Raw genomic sequence first — 20254 nt, 5'->3', positions numbered from 1 at the left:
AAACAACAAGTGCTGATGAGAATGTGGAGAAAAGGAAAACCTCACTCACTGTGTGTGAGATTGCAGATTGGTGTAGCCACTGTGGAAAAGAGTATGGAGTTTCCTCAAAAAAGTTAAAAATGGACCTGCCTTTTGACCTAGAGATTCCACTTTGGGGAATAAATGCAAAGACACCTGAAACACTAATTTGAAAGAATATATGAGTCCAAATGTACATTGCAGTTATTTATCATAGCCAAGATTTAGAAGTAGTCCAAGTGCCCATCAGTAGTTGATTACATTTACACAGTGAAATACGACTCATTACTTGGCCTTAAAAAAGAACAAAACATTACCTTTTGTGACAGCATGGATGGACATGGAGTGTATTATGCTAAGTGAAATAAGACAGTCAGAGAAATATAAATACCATATGACTTCACTTATATGTGGAATCTAATGAACAAAATAAACTAAGAAACAAAATGAAAACAGACTCATAGATACAGGAAACAGACTGACAGCTCTCAGATGGGAAGGGTGTTGTTAGTTGAGTAGAAAAGGTAAAGGGATTAAGCAAAAGAAAAATTCTACAGAGGCAGACAACACTATGGTGATTACCAGAGGGAAATAGAGGTGGGCAGAGGTACAAGAAGATAAATGGAAAATAAATGGTAATGGAAGGAGACTTGAATTTGGATGATGAACACACAATTCAATATACTGATGATATATTATAGATTGTAAACTTTAAACCTATATGTTTTTTCACCTGTAACCCCTATAAATTCAATATAAATTAAAAAGAAAAAAAGTATAAAAATTAAGAGTAATAGGCATACCAGGAGAAGAAGAGAGGCAGAAGGGAAAAGAGAGTCTATTTAAACAAATAGTTGAGGAAAACTTACCAAACCTATAGAAAGAGCTGGATCTTAGTATACAAGAAGCATATAGAGAACTTAATTACCTCAATCCAATTAGGCCTTCTCCAAGGCAAATTGTATTAAAATTGTCAAAAATTAATAACAAAGGAAGAATTCTCAAGGTACCTAGGGAAAAGAAGAAAATAACCTGTAAAGGAATCCCAGTTAGACTTTCATTGGACTTCTTAGCAGAAACCCTGCAAACTACAAATACTCAAACTAATGAAAGACATTAACAGCCAAGAATAATATATAAAGCAAAGTTATTCTTTAGGTATAAAAGAGAAATAAAGACTTCTACACATGCAGTAACAGGAAATTTACCACTGGAAGGCTTCCATTACAGAGAATACTCAAGGGGGCTATTTTACCTGAAACAAAGAACAAAAGGTCACAAATTATGATAAGATCACCAAAAAACTCACAGCATAGACAGGCATAATTTGTAACAACAAAAACATAAGATGGGAGAGAGTAAAGATCTGAATTAGCAGAGCAGGATGGAGCTTAGATCATTTAAAAAAAGACTACCGCATATGTGAAACATTTTTTAACATAAACCTAATTGTAACCACACATATAGAAAAACAAAACTGAGACACATAACTTAAAAAAGAGGAAAGAGAGGTAAAAAATCATGGAATACCAAAAAACACATACAAAAGACAGAAACACAAAAGAAAAGAACAAACAGGGGCATAGAGCTGCCAGAAAACAAAAGATAAAATGGCTATAGGAAATTCTCATACATCAATAATTAATTACCTTAAATGTAAACAAATATGAATTCACCAATAAAAATGCACAGAGTAGTAGTTCAGATCAAAATCATAATCTAACCATATGTTGCCTTCAAGAGACACACTAAGATGCAAAGACAAATATAGACTCAAAACTTTGGGAATGCAGCAAATGCAGTAAAAGAAAAACAAGAAAAGTTACAAGTAAACAACCTAACTACATATGAAAGGACTAGAAAAACAAGCACAAAAGCAACTCAAAGTCAGCAGAAGGAAAAAAGCAATAAAAATTAGAGCAAAACTTGAATGAAATAGAGGAGAAAAAGTCTATACAAAAATTAAGGCAATAAAGATCTGTTTCCTTTAAAAGATTAATAAAATTGACAAACCTTTGCCTACACTCACTAAGGAAAATGGGAAAGGACTCAAATAAACAAAATTAGGAATCATCTAATGAACAAAATAAACTGATGAATAAAATAGAACCAGAGGCAAAAAAAAAATTTTTAAAAATCTTGGAACAGACAGGGATCTCAGAGGGAAGGGGAGGAGGTGGGAAGAACTTATCCAAAGAACTTATATGCATATATGCATTGCTTATGGACACAGACAATATGGTAGTGAAATCTTGGGTCAGGGTGGGAACCAGGTGGAAAGGAGGGACATCTGTAATACTTTCAATAATAAAGATAAAAATTTTAGAAAAGAAAAAAAAGGAAATGAAAGAGAAGTTACCACAGACACCACAGAAATACAAAGGATCATACTAGAATACTATGAAAAACTATATGCTACCAAATGTAATAACCTATAAGAAATGTGTAAGGTTTTAGAAATATATAACCTTCCTAGATTGAATCAGGAAGAACTGGAAAATTTAAATATACTGATCAACAGTTAGGAAACTCAAGCAACTGTCAAAAACCTCCCAAAAAGTAAAAGTTTATAACAAGATGGTTTCACTAGTGAATTCTACCAAACATTAAAAGATTTGATACCAGTTCTTCTCAAAACTCCCAAAAAATTGAAGAGGAAATACTAACACATATTAGGAGGCCAACATAACCCTGATACCAAAACCTGGCAAGGATAATGTTATCAGGGAATTGGGAAGGTGGGATTTCTTCATTGCTAGTGGAAATGGGGTTCTTGGGGTTCTGTAGTAAGAATTTTTGTAGGCCCCATGGGAGGATGAGATGTAGTAGAAAGCTTTATTCGAATGGGGTTATATTCCTTGGTTTCTAAAACCCCTTTCCCTTAAACCAGTCATGGCAAAAGTGGAGCTAAGGCTTCAGTAGAGCTACAGAGTTTCCACTCCGTGGTGGAGTTGAGTCTGGTACAGCCTCAGACTAATTTTTGTCTATAGGTCCATGGTGTGGGAGGTACACACAACTGTGGACCATGTGAGTGAATGCAGAAAGTGAGAGCCCCAAAAGCCATGAGTCAGGCACAAGCAGCAAGAGAGAAGAGGGGGTTCCTTTGTTCAGGACCTTATGTATTTCAGATTTTGCACCCTTCTAGTGGCCATGCCCATTCTGGACAATGACCTGATCCCAGGTGTGACTGACAAGTAATCACCTTTCCTACATCATCCAGACTTTACTAGGCATGTGTCTATTCTTTCTTCATCCAGACCCTTCCCCCAGGATCTGCTGGGAACAGACCTGGAGAATGTTAAACTGCAGCTTTCTGGCAAAGCTGTACAAATGGCATGCCTATATTATTTGGCCTTCTTTTTGCTCTTTTCCTGTTAATTAATTAATAACTGGGTTAATGAAAATGGTATCAGATAATACACACAAACTACAGACCATTATCTCCGATGAATACAAATGCAAAAATTCCTTTAAAAATACTGGCAAATTGAATTCAACAATACATTAAAAAAATAATACATAATGTCAAGTGGGACTCACCCCAAGAGCACAAGGATGGTTCAACTTATGCAATTTGATCAATGTAATACACCACATTAACAAAATAAAAGATAAAATCATATGATCTTATCAATATGTGCAGAAAAGATTTGATCAGATACATTTATTATTTATTTATGATTTAACATTCAATTTAATGGTTATTGAAGGAAAGTACCTGAACATAATAAAGACCATAAATGAAAAATCCTCAGCTAATATCATACTCAATGGTGAAAAACTGAAAGCTTTTTCTCTAAGATCAAAAACAAGATAAGGATGCGCACTGTCACTACTCTTATTCAACATAGTACTGGAAGTCCTAGCCAGAGCAATCAGGCAAGAGAAAGAAATAAAACCATCTAAATTTGGAATGAAGGCATAAAAGTGTCACTTTTTGCAGATGACATGATTCTTTATATAGAAAAACCTAAAGACTCCACTAAAAAAGTGTTAGAAATAATAAACATATACAGTAAAGTTACCGGATACAAAATCAATGCACAAAAATCTACTGCATTTCTATATACTAGCAATAAAACTTAAGAAAAAGAAATGAAAAAAAATTCCTTTTGCAATTACAACAAAAACAATAAAATATCTAGGAATAAACTTAAATGATGTGAAAGGCTTTATAATGAAAACTATGAAGCATCATTAAAAGAGATTTAAAAAGTCACATTGAAAGGGCAAGATATTCCATATTCATGGATTGGAAAAATCAGCAGAGAGTAAAATGGCCATAAAATGGCCATATTACCCAAAGCAATATACAAATTTAATACAATTCCCATCAAAATCTTGCTGGCACATCTTTAAGAAACAGAACAAAAAATCATCAAATTTATATGGAACTACAAAAGACCCTGAATAGCCAAAGCAATCCTGAGAAAAAAGAACAAAACCATAGGTATCACACTACCTGATTTCAAATTATACTACAAAGAGACATTATTCAAAACAGCATGGTATTGTTTGAAAAAAAGACACACAGATCAATGGAACAGAATTGAGAGCCAAGAAATAAAATATATATGGCAAATAATTTTTTACAAAGGAGCCAAAAACATGCAATGGAGAAAAGAAAGACTCTTCAATAAATAGTGCTGGGAAAATTGGAAAGCCACATGCAAAAGAATGAAACTAGACTACAGTTTGCTTGTATATACAAAAATTAACTCAAAATTGATCAAAAACCTAAATGTAAGACATGAAACAATAAATTACATAGAAGAAAACATAGTTATTAAACTTATGGACCTTGGGCTTAGAGAAGATTTTATGAATCTGACCCCAAAGGCAAGGCAAGTAAAGGCAAATATAAATGAATGGGACTAAACAAACTAAAAAACTTCTGCACAGAAAAGAAATCGCCAAAAAAACAAAAAGGCAACCAACCGAATGGGAGAACATATTTGCAAACGACAGCTCTGACAAGAAGTTAATATTCAAAATACATAAAGAACTCATACAACTCAACACCAAACAAACAATCTAGTTAAAAAATAGACAGAGGACCTGAACAGACACTTCTTCCAAGAGGACAAATGAACAGCCAACAGATATATGAAAATATGCTCAACTTCACTAGTTCTAAGTGAAGGGCAAATCAAAACTACAACGAGATACAACTCACACTTGTTAGAATGACTATTATCAATAAGACAGGTAATAACAAGTGTTGGAGAGGTTGTGAAGAAAAAGGAACCTTCATTCACTGCTGGTAGGAATGTAAACTGGTACAGCCACTATGAGAAATAGCATGAAGGTTCCTCAAAAAATTGATAATAGCGTTACCATATGACCCAGCAACCCCTCTTCTGGTAACTACTCCAAAAAATTTGAACATTTATATGCAAAGATATATGCACCCCCTATATTCATTGCAACATTATTCACATTGGCCACGACATGGAAACAACTGAAGTGTCCTTCAATAGATGATTGGATGAAGAATATGTGGTACATATATGCAATGGAATACTACTACTCAGCCATAAGAAAAACTAAAAAAATACTGCCATTTGTGACAACATGGATCAACCTTGAGAATATCATGTTAAGCAAAATAAGTCAGTCAGAAAAAGTTTAGAACCATATGATTTCACTCATATATGGGATATAAAACCAAAAACAATAAATGAATAAACAAGAAAAACTAACAAACAAAAAGTCATAGACATCTACCACATTATGACAGTTACCAGAGGCAAGGGGCATAAATGGGTAGTAGAGGGTAAAAGGAGTCATATATATGGTGACGGAAGTTGATTTGATTTTGAGTGGTGGGCACACAATGCAATATACAGATCTAATAAAATAAAATTTAAAATAATAGATATCATTTAAAGAGTGCAGTTTCCCAGTAAAGGAAACAGATAATAGGTGGCTAAGACCTCTTGCATAAGGTTACACACCAGGTACACACACAGCCTGGTTCCTAGACCAATGGATTAATCTCTCTGCTGTTCAGCTTCTCAAAATGGACACAGAAGCAAAGGCCTGGTTTGGCATCAGGCAAATATGGGTTGGTGTTTTCTGATATACCACTTGCCCAGGGCTAATTATTGATTCTTGATTTCTTAATTTGTGAAATGAAGATAGCCATAATCATAAAATAGGGTTGTTGCAAGGATCAGTGAAATAATGTAAGTAATACGCATTACTCAGTGGGCATTCACTAAGTTATTTCAAATGTTTCCAATTTTTTACTTATTAATTTCAAGGACTAGAACTGATGAAATATTGTGAAGGGTGGTCATAACCAGCATACTTCTATATTTTTACTGTTACATATGATGCAGAGATAACTATTCTTTATTATGTGATAATGTTAAGAAAACATTCCTCTATTCCTAGCTTACTACAAACACTTTTTTCTGCAGGAATTGATGGTGGGTATTATCAAGTAACTTTTCAGCTTCTAACAAAAAAATGTAATATGATTTTTTGTCTTTTGAGCTTAATCATAGGATGCCTAATATTAAACTGTCTTTAGTTTCCTGTAATCAAGCATCTTTAATCATTTTGCATTGTTTGGAAATGAATTGTTAGATTATCTTGTGTTTTATTGATAATTTTTTATGTATGAATAATATGTTTTAGTCTTCTCCATTTTGCTCTTTTCCAGATTCCATTTTATGGTTATGGTAGCTCATAATGATTAAGAAGTTTTCTAACCCTTTCTAATTTTTGAAACTATTTGAATAGTATAATGGCTTTCTGTTTACTGAAGGTTTAAAAGAAGATCTCTTTAATATATGTATTTCAAGTCCAAGTCTCAATTGTAAATATAGTCCTTTTTCCTCAAAGTTTTCTGTTTACACCGTGGTTGTTTATTCATGTTTTCTACTTGGTGAATAGATGAGAATAATTTATATTTTGCTAGAAAATTTACAATTCATTGAAATAGTCAAATTTTTAATGTTGATCTGAAAATAGTATTATCATGGAACATTTTTATCTACTTTATATCTGAGGATACATATCACCTGCTGATATTATCATTTATCTTTACTAGGGCTGTCAGGGACACCTCTAAGTGAGGATAGTAGTTGGCCAGGCACATTTGTGTTGACCTTTGCTCCCTTCCCTCTTTGGGGGGTCTCAGCCATCTCTCCCTGTATGGCAACGCCAACATGTTAGGAGCATCAGTTATAAAGCCTTAGAGTCCAGTTAGAGTGGGTAAGCCTGTATTGATGTAAACTGTGTTTTTATACATAACATTGTAATTACCATGTTGGAGATCAGTTATTGGGGTGGTCAGTAAAGAGCACTGAGGGAGTACCCTGGCCTCAAGGGCTCTAAGATATTTGATTAATCTATGAGCCTCCCTATCCACAGTGACCCATAGCAAATTTACTGAGGTTCTATTTACCTCTAGTCTCTTCAGACTCAATATTTGCATGTTATTTCATGCAAAAAGAATCGACTACTTCAAACATGAAAATTTGAAGTATTGTTTATAATTATGTTTATTCTAAAGGATCAGTCTATTCATTTTAACAAATTTATAGCAGCTATAGAGTAGGAAATCTTGTGAGTCTAAAAAAAGCCTTTTGAAAAGTAGTGGAGATGGGTTAGTTGGGAATTCCAACTGGGAGGATATGAGAAAAGTCACAACCTAATTCTAAACTTAGGTGAAAATCTAGTTATATAGAAAGAGATCAGGGAGATACCAATTATGGGGTAGGTGCCAGAGATGGGCAAGGCTGACATGGTGGGAAAACCAGTGTACTAGATCAGGTAGACAAGAAGCTCTTTAGGAGTAGAGCAATGATGGGATCAAGCTCCATGGAGCCTCTACATTCAGTTAAGATCACTAGCAAAAATTCCAGGAAGCTATTGGCCCCAACAAAGGCCACCTGGAAGTGGCCAGGTCTACATGACCAATTCTTTCAATAAGAGACCTTGTTCTTTATATGTGGCTGGCCTGGCAATATTAATATATTAATATTAATGAAGGCTCAGCCTATTGCTTACCACAATGTGATTCTATGTAATTCTTCCCACTGACTTTGAGCTCAACCGCCATATGTATTAGACACACATTAATCTTCAGGTGGATTCTATGAAATGCTTTAATAGGTAAGGATGCATGGTCCAGAAAACTTTTTATGTCTTTGGGTTCAGGTCTTCTTCAAGGTTAATGTGGACTGTTTATCCAGAATTTCCCTTCACCAGTACATTTCTTCTCTTGGCTTCTTATACTCTCAAGTCTGAGAAGATCCTGGCAAAATGACTCTATTTTGGTACTTGGGGAGAGAAGAGTTCCATTAGTACATACCAAGCACATAGGCATTGTTTATTGTAAAGAATAAGGAGAAAGAAGATGGGTGCCTCCTGTGTGTCATCAATTGACAGATTTCTTTCATGGTTTAAGATGAGTACTATAAAGAAATACATCAATAAAAATACAAATTAATATACTTAACAATGTAAATTTCTACCTGCCTTAAATCTCCACCTTGTTTGTGTTCCAGGTTCAGGTTTAGTGGTCGTATCCTAGGCCTGGCTCTGATACACCAATACCTTCTTGATGCCTTCTTCACAAGGCCTTTCTATAAGGCACTCCTGAGACTGTAAGTGTATTGCAAGCCAGGGTCCACCCAGCCCCACTTGCAGGACAACAGGTGCTGGCCTCTCTGAAACCTCTGGACTTTCTGTCCATATTTTTCCTAGCCATTCCTATTAGCTTTGTGGTGGTTTACTGTTCTGAGTCCTTAAGATATCACACAAACCTTTTAGTACAATAAAAAGGCATTTGGAGATTTTATGCAAGCATAACATTATATAATGGATATGAATTAGTTTACATGAATAATTATAGTTTACATAAATAATTACAAACATTTTATTAAATTACTAAGTAGAATCGATCTGTCTAAAACTTAGATGTTTTAAAATGATACTCTTCTCCAATTGCTGTGGAAAGTTCATGAGTCAATAATTATTTCATGTTTATTATTGTAGGTATTTTAATATTTTTGTTTTTAAAAGAATAAGAGATACATCAATATATTCAAAAGTATCAAATTGTTAGAACAAGTCTGTGTTGTTTTAGCCAGGAGTGACATAAAGACATTTTGAAGTGAGGTCTGGACAACCATTTGTTTAACCTTCCTCTCTTTGAATGCACCCAGACCCTGTGATTTAAGTGACCTGGAATACTTGGATGAGGAATTCCACCAAAGCTTACAATGGATGAAGGACAACAACATCACAGATATCCTGGATCTCACTTTCACTGTTAATGAAGAGGTTTTTGGACAGGTTTGTAAGATGTGGGGCTTGGAAAAGAGATTTGTTTTTTATTGTGAAAAATTAGCATAACATAAAACTTACCATTTTAACTACTTTTACATGCACAGTTCAGTATTGTTAAGAATATTGATATTGTTGTACAATTATCCTCAGAACTTTTTCATCTTGCAAACCTGAAATCATACCTATTAAACAACAATTCCCCATTTCTCTTTCTTCCTGGCACCTTGCAACCACCATCCTACTTTCTCGTTCTCTAAATTTGGCTATACTAGATAACTCATATAAGTGGGATCATAAAGTATTTTTCGTTTTTGTTACTAGCTCATTTAACTTGGCATAATGTCCTCAAGATTCATCCAAGCTATATGTATGAAGGTATTTTCTTCTTTTGTAGGACTGGATGACATTCCACTATATATATATATATATATATATATATATATATATATATATATATATATGTATGTATATATATATATACACACTATATTTTGTTTATTCATTCATCTGTTGATGGACGCGGAATTGATCTGTTGCTACTACCTTTTGACTACTGTGAATAATGCTGCTATGAACATAGGTGTACAAATATCTGTTTGAGTCCCTGCTTTCAATTCTTTTGGATATATACCTAGAAGTGAGATTGCCGGATTATATAGTAATGGGATTTTGTTTTTAAACTAGAAAACAAGAAATCTCATTTATTCAAAATTTAATTCTTTGAGCAGTACATCCTTGAAAGGTCTTCCCATATCTTTTTCTTTCTTTCTGTTGTTATGACATGGATCTACTTTATAGAGTTTTTGAGAATCAAGTGTGATAATGGATAAGAAAACATTTTTATAAAGTGTGCAATAATGTGTAAAATATTTCTGTTATTTGTGCAACTACAATAATACTTCATTTTATAGCTAGAGTCTAGATATTCACTCCTCCAAAATTTATATATTTTAATAATATTTAATAAGATAAAGCTTCCCATTTGTTTTCTACTAGCATTTATGTAACATTGAATCTTTTGGGCTACAGTTTTATCAGGCTAACCATAGCCTGAGCACATTTAACAATTAAGGTTTTCAGAATATCATTTACAAGAGATCCAAACAGTTCATGGCATGTGGTAATTTGTAATAAGGTTGTTCTGAGAATTAAGTGGCAATACTTTATAAGTGCCTTGAATGAATATGGACTGTGTGCTGAGTCTATGAGTGAGAGTTAATCACTGAACCTTGCAGACCACCCAGAACCCATATCTCAATCAAGAATCTTGAACAGGTCCTGGAAAACATCAATATTCTGTTTTAGTTTATTTGTATAAACACACCTCTGAAGAATACTCATTTACATATTTAAGGAAAAAATTATTTCTTCCTACAACTATAAAAGCATATTTAACTATGTTCAAAAATATGTGATTCACTTACCTGTCCTACCATGTACTAGATGAACATGTAAAATATGCTGTTTCTTGTGCTATAATTACTTTTAGCTCATCCTTTACATATACTCTATACTCTACAGAGAGGGTAAATTTGTAAAATAAACACAACTTCTTAGAAAACTGTGTTAAGACAACTGGGTAACAATAATAACATTTTTTAAGTGAGAAATCTGACCTAAATCATTACACTAAAATAAACTCCAGACAGGGCTTCAGTCAAGATACCAGCATAAGTAAACACAGTACTTGCCTCTTCCCACAACCACATCAAACTACAACTACAGAACAACCATTATTCAGAACTGCCTGAAATCAAGCTGAATGGAAGTTCTATGATTCAGGAATTAAATAAGAAGCCACACTGAGACTGGTAAGAGGGGTAGAGATGTTGAAAGAGCTGGTCCTACACCCATGTGGTGGTTTAAACATCAGGAGGAATATCTTTCAGTTGTGGAGGTCTTCCTTGAGGAGCAAGGGGTCCCAGCCCCACCCCAGGCTTCCAGTGCTGAAAAGAGAAGTTCCCTATCTTGGCTCATGCTCCTGATTTCTCTAAAATCTCTCAAACATTACTTGGCTCAGTGAGCCCCATACCTCTTGTTAAATGCCCCAGGCCTGGCACTAGCAGCAGTCAGCCTTGGTTTACAGCTTGGCCTCATAGGGCACCTCTAAGCCCAACACAAGTAGCCATCTGAAGATTGCCTTGTAGCTTATGTTGGGCAGCCCTGGGGAGATGACAGGTGGTGGTTGGCTCGGTGACCCAGAGCCAACACATCCAGTGGACAACTTCAGATTACACCTAAGCACCACCACCCAACCACATCTACAAGTGACACACTCAAAGGGCATACTCAGTGGGCACCAGAGCAGTGCTGAAGTAAGTCCTGCTCAGTGGATGGGCCTTTGCACAGCTGATCCTCCATAGTGGTCAGAAGTGGGTAATCAGTGGTTAAATCTAGTCCTTCCAGGTGACTAGCCTAGGGATAATTCCCTCTGTTTGATGTGCCAACAGCAATCATGGCTCAACTACAACAGGAAGGTGTACAGAGCCCAGACAGGGAGTACACCTTGAGTGCCCATCCTGGGTGATTGGAGAGGCTATGACACTGGGTCTTATGGAACACCTACTATATTAACTCACTATTCCAAGCCCAGGAGACATACCAGCTCTATTTTACACATAGAAACAAAAAAAGAGAGACTACCAAAGTGAGAGGGCAAGGGAAAATGTCCCAAATGAAAGAACAGAACAAAATTCCAGAAAAAGAACAAAACAAAATGGAGACAAGCAATCTATTAGATGCAAAATTCAAAATATTGGTTATAAGGATGCTCAATGAATTTAGTAAGAACTTCAAGAGCATAAAAATAGATATAGAAACCATAAAAAAGAACCAGGGAGACATGAATGATACACTAACTGAAATGAAAAGTAATTTACAGAAAATCAGCTGAATAATATATGAAACTGAGGATAAGATTGATGATTTGCAATGTAAGGAAGCAAAAAACACCCAGTCAGAATAGGAAAGAGAATCCAAAAAGTGAGGATAATGTATGGAGCTTCTAGAATAAATTCAAGAATACCAATATTCTCATCATAGGGGTGCTGGAAGGAAAAGAGAGTGAGCAAAAAAAATGAAATTCTCTTTGAGGAGACATTAAAGAGGGCAGTAGACTGAATGGAAGCTACACTGACACTCTCCTGGGACCAAACTGGAATTACAACTAAAATATAGAAAAAGCATCCTGAATAATCAATTGCAACTGAAGACAAGCTGGAGAACACCCTCATAACCAAGAACCTAAAATGGAGACTGCATAGAGACTAGTAGGATGTGCAGAGCCCTGAGAGGGCTGGCTGGGCTCCCACAGGTAGCAGGTGAAGGTCTGGAGGGGTATTTCAGCTGTGGGGGATTCCCACTGAGGACCCTGGGGCCTAAACCTGAGGTTGGGCTTTCCAGCCAAGAGCACCAGAACTGAAAAAGGTCCCCACCTAACATCTGGCTGTGAAAAGCAGTAGTATATCTTTCAGCCAGGGAGAGACAAATGGAAATGCAGCACCCTCTTAAAGAGCCAACACACAAAGTTTCATGTGCAGCAACTCACCTTGGGCTTCAGCAGAGGGAGGGCAGTGTGGACTAGAGCTGTGTGAGGAGAATCTAGGACCATGTGCTCTGGAGATAGAGATCAGAAGGAACCTGTCTGGATTCTTGTGCCCAGTCATTCCCCCATACTGCAGAGGACATCTTTCTCAGGCAGACATTTTGCTGTTTTTGCCTCAGGGTCGGGGGAGCAATTGCCCAACCCTCCTGGAAAACCTCTCACTCTGCTGAGCAGAGTTTCTACAGCTTGACGCTCATTAAAAGAATCAGGTTAATCGGCTTGCAGCCAGAAGCAGACCTCAGAGTGCTTTGAGTCTTTGCCTAATCTGTTTCTGGACCTGGGTCTTAGAAAAACAGACTTTGGTGTGCATCTTGGTCCTGTCCAGCTGCACCAAACCCCAGCACAGGAGACCTTAAGCTGATGGTTGTCGATAGCTCCAAACAGGGTCCTCAGGGCCAGTCACAAATTGTGTCTGACATTGGCATGAACCAGAAGACTGAGTGCTAGCAGATCTACCTAATACATAGAAACAAAACAAAACAGGCAGCCAAAATGGGGAAACAAAAAAAAAAGCCCCAAATTAAAGAACTAGAGAAGTCTCCAAAGAAAGAGCTAATGAAATGGAAATAAGCATTCTATCAGATATAGAGTCCAGAATACTGATTGTAAGGATGTTCAACAGCATAAAAAAATATTTAGAAACTATCAAGGAAATTAAGAATGACATAGCAGCCCAGCTGGGCGTGGCTCAGAGGTTAAGCATTGACCTAGGATCCAGGAGATTGCAGTTCAATTCCCAGTCAGGGCATATGCTTGAGTTATGGGCTTGATCCCCAGTTGGGGGTGGGCAGGGGGCAGCTGATCAATGACTCTTTCTCGTCATTGATGTTTCTATCTCTCTCCCTCTCCCTTCCTCTCTTTGAAATCAATAAAGATATAATAAAAAAAAAATGACATAGCAGAAATAAAGAATACATTGGAAGGAATAAATAACATTAAAGGTAGCTGAGGACTGGATCTGTGAATTAGAAGACAAGGTAGAAAAAAAATCACTCAATCAGAGATCCTAGAAGAAAAAACAATTAAAAAACTGGAAGTCAGTTTAAGAGACTTGTGGGACAACATGAAATGCAACAGTATTCGCATTATAGGAGTGCCAGTACAGTTTGAAAGTAAGCAAGGGTTAGAGAACCTGTTTGAAGCAATAATGGCAGAAAACTTCCCTAACCGGGTCAAGGAAAAATTCACATAAGTTCAGGAGGCACAGAGAGTCCCAAACAAGAACAATCCAAAGAGGCCCATGCCCAGATACATCATAATTAAACTGCCAAGAATTCAAGACAAAGAGAGAATATTAAAGGCAGCTAGAGAAAAGCAATCTGTTACCTACAAAGGAGCTCTCATAAGGCTGTCAGCTGACTTTTCATCAGAAACTCTATAAGCCAGAAGGGAATGGCATGAAATATTCAAGGTAATACAAAACAAGGATCTGAAACCAAGACTACTCTATCCAGCAAGGCTATCATTCAAAATAGATGGTGAGATAAAGAGCTTCCCAGACAAAAAAAAAAAAAAAAGAGTTTATCACCACCAAACCAGCATTGCAGGAAATGTAAAAGGAACTGCTGTGATTAGAAGTAGAAATAGAGAGAGAAACATAGGCATAAAGAATTAAAATGGTAATATGTATCTATCAATAATAATCTTAAATGTAAATGGATAAAATGCTACAATAAAATGACATAGGGTAGCTGGATGAATAAGAAAACATGACCCAAATATATGCTGTCTACAAGAGACACACCTCAGAACAAAACTCATACAGGATGAAAGTGAAGGGATAGGAAAGTATTTTCCATGCAAATCCAAATGAAAAAATGCTGGGGTAGCAATACTCATATCAGACAAAATAGACTTGAAAATGAAGACCATAACAAAAGACAGGAAAGGTCACTACATAATACTAAAGGGATGGATCCAACAAGAGGATATAACCCTGATAAACATATATGCACCCAATATAGAACCACCTAAATTTATAAAAAGAACTTCTAGAGGACTTTAAGGGAGAGATCAACAGCAATACAGTCATACTAAGGGATTTTAACACCCCACTGTCTTCACTGGATGGGTCTTCCAGAAAAAGAATCAACAAGGAAACAGTGACCCTAAATGACACACTAGATCAGTTGTATTTAATTGACATTTACAAAACATTCCACCCAAAAGCTGCAGAATATATATTCTTCTCAAGTGCACATCAGTAGATGAGTGGATAAAAAAGCTGTAGTACCTTTACACCATGGAATACTATGCAGGTGTAAAAAAGAAGGATCTCTTATCCTATGGGACAGCATGGAGGTTACTGGGGAGTATTATGCTTATCAGAATAAGCCAGTCAGAGAAGGACAAGTACCACATAATCTCACTCATATGTGGAATGTAATAAACAAAATAAACTGATGAACAAAATAGATCCAGAGACAGAAGTATGGAGCAGACTGAGGGATCTCAGAGGGACGGTCAGGTTGGGGGAGTAGGTGAAGAGAGATTAATCAAAGAACTTATATGTTTATAAGCATAACCCATGGACATAGACATTGGTATGGGGAAGGTCTGTGGGTGGGGTGGATGAGGGGTGGAGGGGATCAATGGGGGAAAAGGGGGACACCTGTAATACTTTCAACAATAAAGCTAAATTTAAAAATATATATTTGAAATAATAATGACAGAACACTTCCCTAATTTGGTGAAGAAAATAGACATGCAGAAGGTCCCAAACAAGTTGAACCCAAAGAGGCGCACACCAAAACACATCATAATTAAAATGGCAAAGGCTAAAGACAAAGAAAATCTTAAAAGGAGCAAGAAAACAGTTACCTACAAGGGAACTCCCATATGACTGTCAGCTGATTTCTCAATAGAAACTTAGCAGGCCACAAGGGATGGTCAAGAAATATTCAAAGTAATGAAGGGCGAGAATCTACAACCAAGATTACTCTAGCCAGCAAAGGTATAATTTAGAATCTAAGGACAGATAAAAAGTTTCCCAGAGAAGAAAAAGCAAAAAGAGTGGTTTGGTGGTGACCAAACCAGTATTACATGAAATGTTAAAGAGTCTTCTTTAAGAAGAAGAAGAAAGAAAAATGATTTAAAAAATATAAATAGTTAAAATGGCAATAAATAGCCCTGGCTGGGTGGCTCAATTTGTTGAAGCATCATCCAATACACCAAAGGGTTGCGGGTTCAGTCCCTGGTTGGGGCATGTTTATAGGCAACCAATTGATGCTTCTCTCTCATATTGATGTTTCCTTCTCTCTCTGTCTCTCTCTTTCCCTTCCCATCTCTCTAAAATCAATAAACACATCCTCTGGTGGGGATTAAAAAATGACGATAAATACATATCTATCAACAACTGAATCTGAAAAAAATAAATGAACAAGCATAATAGAAACAGACTCAGAGAACAATTTGAGAATTTCCAGGTGAGAGGGGCTTTGGGGGGATGGTTGAAAAGGGTGAAAGGATTAAGAAGTACAAGTTGGTTGTTACAGAATAGTCATGGGAATAGGTAGGGAATAGAGTGAATAATAATTATATATGGATGGTGTCAGATGGGTGTGAGATTTATTCAGATGATCACTTAGTAAGTTATGCAATGTCTAATCACCAGCTGTACACCTGAAACTAATATAATAATGCATGTCAATACTAATTGAAAGGTTAAAAAATGATAACAAATAAATAAATAAAATAAACTCTAGATCAGAAAGCTGAATGTAAAAAGAATAAAAGGAAACAATATATTTTTAATTTTATAATAAGAAATGCTGCTGTAGATATGACGCCGACTTTCAAATCATAAAATAAAAGATTGGCATAGTGAAAATTATGTCTTAAATTCTCCATGGCAAAAACACAGCATAAGCAAAATAAAAATGGCATAGCATTTAATATATTGTAATATGTAACACAGACAAAATGGTATTTCCTTTCATATAAGTAGAGATATCACAGGCCAATAAGAAATAATCAACAGTATAGAAAAAAATCAAAAAATATAAATAACTAGTTCTCAGAAAAGGAAATATGAAGAAATAATCTCATTCATTTTTTTAAGTATAAATTAAATTTATTATGAGATACCATTTTCCCTTATGAGAATATCAAGAATCAAAAAGTTTAGCAGTATTCTATTTTGGAGTTGGTGGAGAGAAAATGGCATTGTAGGTAGAAGTAAACAAAGAGGCAACCCAAGGCTGCAGTTCCTATTATATGAACCTACACTCATTGCCCAACTGCATATGGCACCATAACCATGTCTGTGTTTGAAGTAGTGAAGCCAAGGAACAACAGCCCCTCACTTTAAGGAGGTCCATAAAGTGCCATATAAAACTTCTGCTTACACATTATTGGCCAGAATTTAGTTACACAGCACACCTAGATGCTAGAGAGATTGGGAAATAGTTTTTTAACTGAGCAGCTAAAAATCAGAGGTTCCAAAGATAATGGGTAACAACTCTTATGGCATAACTGACCAATATTTTATATTTAGTACTAGTCAGCAAAGTAACTAATAGAAGAAAAAGTAACCATCATGCTTCCATGGGCTATTTTGTTTAGGTACCTGTGTCCACTATATATATGTGTGTGTGTGTGTGTGTGTGTGTGTACACACACACACACACACACACACATATATATATATATATGTATATATATATATATATATATATATATATATATATATATATATATGTACAGTGATGTCTCATTTGTTTTATAACATTGAATGGTGAGGTGAATTCCTCAAATGAATTGAATATGACTGAAGCTTACCACATCAAACATCAACACTTTTTGATAAAAATGTCTATCTGCCTTCTTGCCTTTGAAAGATAGAGCACAGATCATATATTTTCTTTTGTATTTTATTTCATTTTTTAAAAATTTTTATTGAATTTACAAGGGCAAAATCAGTTAATAAAATTATATTGGTTTCAGGTGCATAATTCTATAATACATCACCTGTATATTGTATTGTGTGTTCCCTACCCAAAGTTAAGTCCTTCCATCCCCAACTAACCCACTTTAACCTGCTTCTACCTACCCCCAGCACTCCTTTCCCTCTGGTAATCATCATACTGTTGTCTGTGTCTATGAGTTGTGTATTTTTTTTTTTTTTTTTTTGCTTAATCTTTTCACTGTTTCCACCCAGCCTGCCTACCCCCTCCCCTCTGACAGCTATATGTTCTATGTATCTATGAGTCTATTTCTGTTTTGTTAGTTTATTTTGCTTATTATATTCCACATATAAATAAAATCATGTGGCATTTGTCTTTATCTGACTGGTTTATTTCACTTAGCTCAATACACTCCAGGTTCATCCATGCTGTCTCAAAAGGTAAGATTTCTCCTTTTTTTATGGCTGAGTAGTATTCCACTGTGTAAATGTACCACTGCTTTTTTAATCTATTCATCTACTGATGGGCAGTTGGCCTGCTTCCAAATCTTGGATATTGTAAATAGTGCTTCAGTGAACATAGGGGTGCATGTATGTTTTTGAATTAGTATTTCAGGTTTCTTTAAAAGGATTCTCAGTTTCATTTTTAATTTTTTGAGGAAACTCCATACTTTTTTCCATAATGGCTGTACCAGTCTGCATTCCCACCAGCAGTGTACTAGAATTCCCTTTTCTCCAGATTCTTTCAAGCACTTGTTTTTTGTTAATTTATTGGTGATAATTAATCTGACAAGTGTAAAGTGATATTTCACTGTATTTTTAATTTGCATTTCTTTGATGATTGGTGATGTTGAGAATATTTTCATATGTCTAGTGGCCATCTGTATGTCCTCTTTAGAGGAGTGTCTATTCAGGTTTTTGCATATTTTTAAAAGGGATTGTTTATTTTGTTGGCATTGAGTTGTGTAAGTTCTTTATAAATTTTGGATATTAAACCCTTATCAAATGTATCATTGACCCATATGTTCTCCCATTCAGTGGGTTGTCTTTTCTTTGTGTTGATGGTTTACTTTGCTGTGCAAAAACTTTTTAGCTTGATGTAGTCCCATTTATTTATTTTTTCTTCTGTCTCTCTTGGCCAAAAGGATATACCAGAAAAAAATATTACTATGAGAAATGTCTTAGATTTTACTGCCTGTGTATTCTGGAATTTTTATGTTTTTTAATCATTTAATCCCTTTACAGTTTATTTTTGTGTGTGGTGTAAGAAGGTGGTCTACTTTTCTTTTTTGCATGCATCTAATTTCCCCATCACCATTCACTGGACTGTGTTTGCCCCATTGTACATTCTTGTCTCCTTTATCATATATTACTTGACCACAAAGGTGTAGGTTTATTTCTTGGCTCTTATTCTGTCCCATTTATCTACATGTTTCACTTTATTCCAGTACCATGCTATTTTGATTACTATGGCATTGTAATATAGTTTGATATCAGGTAGCATGATTCTTCCAACTTTGTATTTTTCTTTTAAGATTTCTGTGGCTATTTGGAGTCTTTTGTGGTTCCATATATATTTTTGGAATATTTGTTCTAGTTCTGTGAAATATGTCATGGGTATCTTTATAAATATTGCATCAAATCTATACATCGCTTTGGATAGTATGGATATTTTAATGATGTTAATTTTTTCTATCCATGAGGACAATATGTGCTTCCACTTTTTTGTATCATCTTTAATTTCTTTTTCATTGTCTTATAATTTTCTGAGTACAGATCTTTTACATCTTTGATTAAATTTATTCCAAGGTGTGTTTTTAATTTATTTAGTTTCCCTTTCTGATAGTTAATCATTGGTGTATAAAAATGCAACAGATTTCTGGATATTTATTTTGTATCCTGTTAGTTTACGGAATTCATTTATCAGTTCTAGTAGTATTTTGGTGGAATCTTTAGGGTTCTTTATATACAGTATGATTTAATCTGCAAATAATGAGTGTTACTTCTTCCTTTCCAATTTGCATGCCTTTTATTTCTTCTTCTTGTCTGATTGCTGTGGCTAGGACTTCCAGAACCATATTGAATAAGAGTGTGGAATCTAATGAACAAAACAAACTTATGAACAAAATAGGACCAGAGGTGTGGATACATGGAACAGACTGACAGATCTCAGAGGGGAGGGGATGGAGGGACTGGAAAAGATTAACCAAAGAACTTATGTGCATATATTGCATAGCCCATGGACACAGACAATAATGTAGAGAAGGCCTGGTGGGCTGGGGGCTGGGTGGATGGTATCAAAAGGGTAGGGAAATTTTGGGACATCTATAAATGTCAACAATAAAATAAAAGCATGGTGAAAGCAGACATCCCTGTCCTGTTTCTGTTTTTAAAACACTTTTAGGTTTGTCCACTGAGTATGA

General features: G+C 35.4%; 1 protein-coding gene across 6 annotated transcripts in view; it reads left to right on the top strand.

Annotated features, from left to right (window-relative positions):
- HECW1 (HECT, C2 and WW domain containing E3 ubiquitin protein ligase 1) overlaps nt 1-20254 on the top strand; it is a 584554-nt gene that overhangs the window by 541299 nt on the left and 23001 nt on the right. For all 6 annotated transcript variants that reach the window (XM_081147958.1, XM_081147956.1, XM_081147957.1 and 3 more), the window contains 2 exons: nt 8541-8639; nt 9201-9330. In XM_081147958.1, coding sequence (XP_081004084.1) covers nt 8541-8639; nt 9201-9330 — 229 coding nt within the window. The remainder of the gene's footprint in view (nt 1-8540; nt 8640-9200; nt 9331-20254) is intronic.

The sequence above is a fragment of the Miniopterus schreibersii genome (genome assembly GCF_964146895.1).
Source record: "Miniopterus schreibersii genome assembly, chromosome: 9".
Taxonomy (NCBI): Eukaryota; Metazoa; Chordata; class Mammalia; order Chiroptera; family Miniopteridae; genus Miniopterus; species Miniopterus schreibersii.
Note: the sequence above shows the minus strand (reverse complement) of the source record. Positions and strands in the feature narration are given on the sequence as shown.